Here is a 7437-nt window from a genome sequence, read left to right on the forward strand (position 1 = left end):
CTTGAGCCCAGGAGTTGGAGGTTGCTGTGAGCTGTAATGCCACAGCACTCTACCCAGGGGGACAGCTTGAGGCTCTGTCTCAAAAAAAAATAATAAAAAAATAAAAAAATAAAGAAAATGTGTCTCTTAAGAAGATAAATGGAGCTTTTAAAAAAGTTTATTTAACAGTTGAGACAGAGTCTCACTATGTTGCCCTTGGTAGGGTGCTGTGGTGTCACAGCTCATAGCAACCTCCAACTCTTGGGCTTAAGTGATTCTCTTGCCTCAGCCTTCCAAGTAGCTGGGACTATAGGCACCTGCCACAATGCCCGGCTTTTTTTTTTTTTTGGTAGTTGTCATTGTTGTTTAGCAGGCCCAGGCTGGGTTCCAACCCGCCAGCCTAGTGGCCAGCGCCCTAACCACTGTGCTAGGGGCACTGAGCCAACAGTTGAATATTTTCATTTGCATGAGACAGAGTTTAACATCAAAGAACATTAAGTCTGTTCTTTGTTTTGTTTATTTCATCTCTTCTGTCCTCTAAACTTAGTTAACAGGAGGCATCCCAACACCAGTTTTTCACCAAAACTGTACCTTTATTTGATACCATTTAAAGGTGGTGTTGAGGATTTTATATCTTGGGACAGCCTAACCTAGGTTTGATCTTTCCCAAGCCATTCTTAGTATATTAAAGAGGATTCTTTTAAGCAAAAGACTAAGGGGTTTAATTAATAGTCATTAAATTTTAGTAAAATCTTTTGGTTATACTCTCTGGAAGTGTACCATAGTAAGGAGAGAGTATATGCCTCTCTTTTACAAACCAGAAGGGGAGAGAGTGTTTGCGCAGAGGGAATGTGGAAAAGGAGAATGGTGACATGGTGACATGTACCACAGGAGCCTTTCGAGTAGATCAGTTTAGTACCAAGTGCATTTATTTAGAAATCAAGAAGCTGGAAATGGATCTATCTACAATTATCCATACCTGTATTTCCTTTTAAAGGTCTTCAGAGGGATAGAACCCACAGATTCCTTAGTCTGATTTTGTTTGTATCTTTGTAGATAATTGGCTTTCTTTCGGTTTTCATTTGTCTGATAAATACTTATTCATTGTATATTTATTGGAATACCATTTTTATATGAAATTTCCAGTTGCTTGATAAATATAAGAATTGAATTATTGTTATTTTTTTTTCTTTGACAGAGTCTCACTTTGTCACCCTGGGTAGAGTGTCGTGGTATCATAACTCAAACTCCTGGACTCAAGTGATTTTCTTGTAGTTCCAGCCATAGTCCCGAGCAGCTGGAACTACAGGCACCCACCATAATGCCCTGCTGTTTTTAAAGACAGGGTCTTGCTTTTGCTTAGGTTGGTCTTGAACTCCTGAGCTCAAGCAGTCTACCCATCTTGGCCTTCCAGAATATTGGGATTACAGGCGTGAGCCATGCCCGGCCTTGAATTATTGTTTGAGTGTTACCTATTAAGTAGATTTTTCAAGCTAGTCTCATAAATTGTGTGATTTTTTTAATTCTACAAGGTAAGATGACATAGTAGTTAGATGTGTCTTGTCATGCATGAAACCTATTTGAATTATTCTTTTGGTAGGAAAATTTAATCTGTAGAAAATGGTAGAGATTATATTTTTAGGAATGGTTAAGGATCTATTCTTCCTATGATTGAATGAAAGATAGTTGTACTTAAACGTGATCCCTCTTTTCCATAGGGATATGTTCTTATATTTTGAATGAATTTCAGGGAAAACCAGTGATTTTTCCTTCAGGTGTAAAAATACATTTTCTGTCAATTTCAGAATGTGGAGTAATCTAAAGAGACACTTCTGCCTTGTGCTGGAGATAACCTGGGACATCTTTTAAGCAACGTCACGAATATAACTCATAACCATCTGTAGAGAAAAAAAGTGATAATTTTCAGACTTACTCAATATAGAGAAAGAGAGATATAATAACTAAGACTCATAAGAGAAAGGAAGATAAGTATAATGTGGAAGGGCACATTTATGAAGGCTCTGCTATATTTCATAGTAGTTGGGTTATTCTGCACATGTAATTTCATTTCTGATAAATATGTATGTAGAGGAAAAGATTGACTATGGAAGACTGTATTAAGCTCTTAACAGAAATGTAAAGCAAGAAAGAGATTGGTTTTGCTAGGAGGCAAGAAAGATGTGAAATGATGTTGGTTCAGCAGTTTCTCCATTTTGCCAGTAGGTGGTGATATCGTATAAAGACAGCTTGGTTGTGGCAGGTAAGATAGTCAAAATTTGGTGTTGGGTTGGATATCTACATTTTAAACAACTAAGTCCAAGAGTATTGCTTAAATTTTTGTAATGTCACTCATCTTTGTAGCACATTTGTGGTGATTTTTATTTAACTTTCTTTTTAATATCTAATTTGACCTGTGTACCCTACCCTGAAGTATTTTATAAATACCTCTGTGTCTGACATAATTAGTGATGATAAAACATATATGATGAAAAGATATCTAGATATGCCCTCTGCCCTTCAAAAGTTTACATACCAAAACAAAATAATAGATAATATACCTAAGAAACATTAAAAATACATTAAGGAAGATAAGAATTTAAATATATTTGTACTGTTTATTATTTTATTACTTATATGGCATAAGTATATGTGCATATTTGGAAGTTGGGTTTAGGATAGGGTGACCAGACGTCCCCCTTTTCAACAATTTGTCCCATGTCCCGCAGTGTTTTTAAAAAGTCCCGATTTTTGGATAGAATGCACCAATGGGCAGGAGAACAAGAAGGGAATATACAGTTTTCAGCTGCCATATGGCTATTTCGCCAGAATATGAGTTTCATATTATTTTTGTTAATTTTATAATGTTAAACTGTAATAATAAATAATTGCTGAGAAGTGATTATCGAGAACTGCTTATCCAAGTCTGCATTGTTGTCAGGCCCCGCCCCGTCCCCATCCCCTGCCCTGCCCGTCCCCATCCCCTAGCCCACCCCCGCCCCACCCCTGCCTCGCCCCCCAGCCATGTTGTCCCGCCTTACTGATGTTAAAATCTGGTCACCCAAGTTTAGGAGGACGGACCACTCAGAAGGTCCTCTCATCTATGAATAACCCATATCCCAGGGATCTTTCTGTGCCTACCACTAAACTCTCCATTATTTTTAAATTCAAAACATTTGGCTAGTAATGTGTTTTTGTTATGACTTAAAATGACAGTGTCCTTTTGACACAGGAAAGTTGACTCCCAAAACTTGGAGCCACTTAAAGTTCAAGTGGGTGGGTCCTTGGCTTTGTGCAAGAAAGAACTCAGGAGTCAGCCAACAGTATAAAGTGAAAGTAAGATTTATTCAGAAACCATAGAAGTTCTATTCCACAGACAGAACACTGAGAAGCAAGTTCTCCCTGCAGGAGACAACTGACCCCCAGTTCCTGTTTCCCTTGCATTTAAGCTAAACAAGGTGAGGAATATTCCGGAAAGGGCAGTGGTGTTTTCCTGGAATCAGGATGACACCCTTTATTTTTCCACCATGTTGGTTCTAACAGATTGGAACTGCCTCCATCCTGTTTTGATGAAGGTAATTTGAAACTTGGTCTTACCTCAATAATGCTGCAGCAATGTCGAAGGCAGTTTCTGAAGCAGTATCCAAAGCAACGTCCAGAACAGTGCCTGAAGCACACTACCTGCCAGTTCTCTGTTTCACTTTGACAGTTGAAGTTACTGCCTCTTGATTAGAGGGTTCTCTGTTACTGGATTAGAGTAAAATAGGTCCTATTATTCCTAAATTGGAGCTCTGAATCCACTTATTCACAGACACTGTGTTTTTGATAGTAGTTAAATAAAGTGGTATGCAGCCCTAATTTTAAAAATCAGACCTTTCTTTTCTGGGGTTTTGGAATTAGACTTCCCTGGTTTTTTATAGAGTGAGTTATCTGGGAAAGCATTTTCTCTTCTGCAAAAGAAGGCATTTTTGAGTGACCATATATTTCCATTAAACAGGATTTCTTGATTAAAACCTACCTCATTTTCTTTAGCTTGAAGCAGGCTGTTTCTCTTCTGTTCTCTGGTAGTCTTTTTTAAAGATCTAAGTTCTACCTTATCTTGATGGTGTATAGTTTGTGTCATCCCAACTATACTGTTTATTTGTTGAAAGCAAACTTTCTTGCTTAGCCTCGTATCTGTTATCAACAGAATCTTGGCGTAGTGCCTTGCAGGTTGTAGGTGCTCAGTTACATACATCAGATGCTTAAGGAAGGCTTTAGGTGGTTGATGCCCAAGTAATATGCTTTAGGATAATTAGCTGTGACTGGAAATAACTGTTTATACAGCATAAGGTATTTAAATTGTCTTTTAAAGTGGAAGAACTCCTATGACCAGGTATATGGATTTCTGATAAATGGATACTATGGCCTTTCAGCTTATAAAGCACAGTAGTGTTTATTTTGGAACTCAAAATGCATTCCAATATACCTATCCATCAAATCCAGTCCACATACAAGACAGATTCATTGCTAATTGTCTAAGTTACCATCCTTTTGGAAGTCACTGATCTTTTGAGAATTTGATTGAAAGTCTTTTCACCCACCACCATTATATACATACAACATCCAGAAAAATACACATGTGTTACAAAGATAGTTCTGTGTACTGTTTGGGGGAGCTCATAAGCCCTCATGTTAAGAATGTCCTTAGATTTTGGAATAGACTACAGCTAACTAGTCAAGAGGCAGCAAGATATAATGGAAAAATAGACTATATACAAAATCAGTTGATCTAGCTCTTATTCTGTTTTTGATAATTGTGCCATTTGACACAGGTCATTTATTTAACCTTTCCTCCTTGCCTGTTTCTTAATCTGTGAAGTGAAGTTGCTGGATCCAAGATTAAATGCGTTAACATGGGTAGTACTTAGTAGCACTGGGTACATAGTGTGCTCCTAGCTGTCATTCCCAGTCTTTGTACTGTCCTACAAAGGATTTCTGAATTTTGTAAAGCTGTCTTTTTTCTAATGAATTATCTTGTCTTTAAGAAAACTACTCTCCCATATATGTATGTATATGTACATATACGCATACTTCTTATTTATATAAACTTGGGTAGCAAGTTTATTCCGTTACCTTATAAGATAAGTAATAAGCGAATAACTTTCATCTTTTCAGTTTGGATGTATTATATCTATTGGAAATTCCATTACTGGCTCAGCACCCATAGCTCAGTGATTAGGGCACTGGCCACATACACTGAAGCAGGTGGATTCGAAACCAGTCTGGGCCTGCTAAACAACAACGACAACTGCAACAAAAAAATAGTCGGGTGTTGTAGCGGGCACCTGTAGTCATAGCTACGTGGGAGGCTGAGGCAAGAGAATTGCTTAAGCCCAAGAGTTTGAGGTTGCTGTGAGCTATAATGCCACGGCATTCTGCCAAGAGCGACATAGTGAGACTCTGTCTCAAAAAAAAAAAAGCAAAGCAAAGCAAATCCCATTATGGTTCATGTAAAATATTTTTATAAAAGCCGATTCCATTAATGTCTATATCATCAGCAAACAGGTTGTTGTTAAAAGTGTGTAACTTTTATATATTACTCAGTAAGATAAATACCTCCTTGTTTGTTTGTTTGTTTTATACTAGGGAAGAAGACAAAAACATATTTGATTACTGCAGGGAAAACAACATTGACCATATAACCAAAGCCATCAAGTCAAAAAGCGTGGATGTGAATATGAAAGATGAAGAGGTATGAAAAATACGCCCTGCTAATTATTTTCTTATGCTTTGTTTTCTGCCTCATTGCCTTTTTCAAAATGGTAGGCCAGTGAACTATAATGCAAAAGTACAGTATGGTTAAGAACCTATAAGGAGGGCGGCACCTATGGCTCAATGGGAAGGGCGCCAGCCCCATATACCAAAGTTAGCAGGTTCAAACCCAGCCCCGGCCAACCTGCAACAAAAAAATAGCCGGGTATTGTGGCGGGCGTCTGTTGTCCCAGCTATTCAGGAGCTTGAGGCAAGAGAATCGCCTAAGCCCAGGAGTTAGAAGTTGCTATGAGCTGTGTGACGCCACGGCACTCTACCAAGGGCAATAGGGTGAGACTCCGTCTCTATAAAAAAAAAAAAAAAAAAAAAAAAGAACCTATAAGGATATCTAAATGAGATGGTGTCACCCAGTTAAGTTACTTTTTGTGTCTGTAGCAAACTTTCTTTTATCTATGTTTTAGAAGTTACTGCCTGAAACTTGCAGGAGTTAAATAACTTCTATTTGTTTATGGTAAAGGCAGAGACTGTTAGCATAATAAGTGAAATCTGTTGGTAATATCAAAATGTCATTTATAAATAGCTTCAGTGCCTTCTATCATTGTGGCTTAAATAGATACATTGTTCCTTACAATTCTTTTAATTGTTTCTTTTGTAGCTTATCTACACATAATTCTAAATAATATACTTCTGTCTCTTTTTTTTCAATATCAGACGTTATTGATTTCCTTCTTGGTTATATTAGGATTTATTTATATACTTTTTTTTTTTTTGAGACAGAGTCTCACTAAGTCACTCTCAGCAAAGTGCTGTGGCGTCACAGCTCACAGCAACCTCAAACTCTTGGGCTTAAGTGATTGCCTCAGCATTCCAACTAGCTGGGACTGCAGGCACCTGCCACAATGCCTGGCTGTTTGTTGTTGCAGTTGTCATTATTGTTTAGCTGGCCTAGGACAGGTTCGAACCCACCAGCCTTGGTGTATGTGGCTGGCGCCATAACCACTGTGCTGTAGGCACCGAGCCTTATATTAGGATTTAAATGTTTTACTTGTCATCACCAGCCTATCCCTCCTCATATAGTTATATGTACATCACAACTTTTAATTTCAGCTTTCAAATTCTATTTCTGTCCAATCCATGTTTATATTAATATAACTATATGAATATTGTTCATTATTTACTGTGGATAATACTATGTGTATCAGCCCCAAATTTTGGTGGTTTATGACAACAAGCATCTATTTCCTTTATTTTTAAAATATTTATTTATTTATGGGAAATAGAGTCTGACTTTGTTGCCCTCAGTTAAATGTCCTGGCATCATAGCTCACAGCAACCTCAAACTCTTAGGCTCAAGCAATCCTTCTGCCTCAGCCTCCCAAGTAGTTGGGACTATGGGCACCCGCCACAGGACCCAGCAATATATTTTTTTTTTTTTTGAGACAGTCTTACTATGTTGTGCTCAGTAGAGTGCTATGGTGTTCCACCTCACAGCAACCTCAAACTCTTGGGCTTAAGTGATTCTCTTGCCATTCTCTTGCCTCAGCCTCCCAAGTAGCTAAGACTACAGGCGCCCTCCACAATGCTTGGCTATTTTTTTGTTGCAATTGTCATTGTTGTTTAGCTGGCCTGGGCTGGGTTCAAACCTGCCAGCCTAGCTGCATGTGGTTGGTGCCGTGACCACTGTGCTACGGGTGCTGAGCCAGGACT

General features: G+C 38.3%; 1 protein-coding gene across 1 annotated transcript in view; it reads left to right on the forward strand.

Annotated features, from left to right (window-relative positions):
* The window catches only part of ACBD6 (acyl-CoA binding domain containing 6), a 214038-nt gene that overhangs the window by 88034 nt on the left and 118567 nt on the right, over positions 1-7437 (forward strand). Inside the window, exon 5 of the mRNA XM_003785668.2 lies at positions 5605-5710. Within this exon, the coding sequence (XP_003785716.1) occupies positions 5605-5710 (106 nt within the window). The remainder of the gene's footprint in view (positions 1-5604; positions 5711-7437) is intronic.

The sequence above is a fragment of the Otolemur garnettii genome, unplaced genomic scaffold (genome assembly GCF_000181295.1).
Source record: "Otolemur garnettii isolate 467f Iridium unplaced genomic scaffold, OtoGar3 scaffold00016, whole genome shotgun sequence".
NCBI classification, from domain to species: domain Eukaryota; kingdom Metazoa; phylum Chordata; class Mammalia; order Primates; family Galagidae; genus Otolemur; species Otolemur garnettii.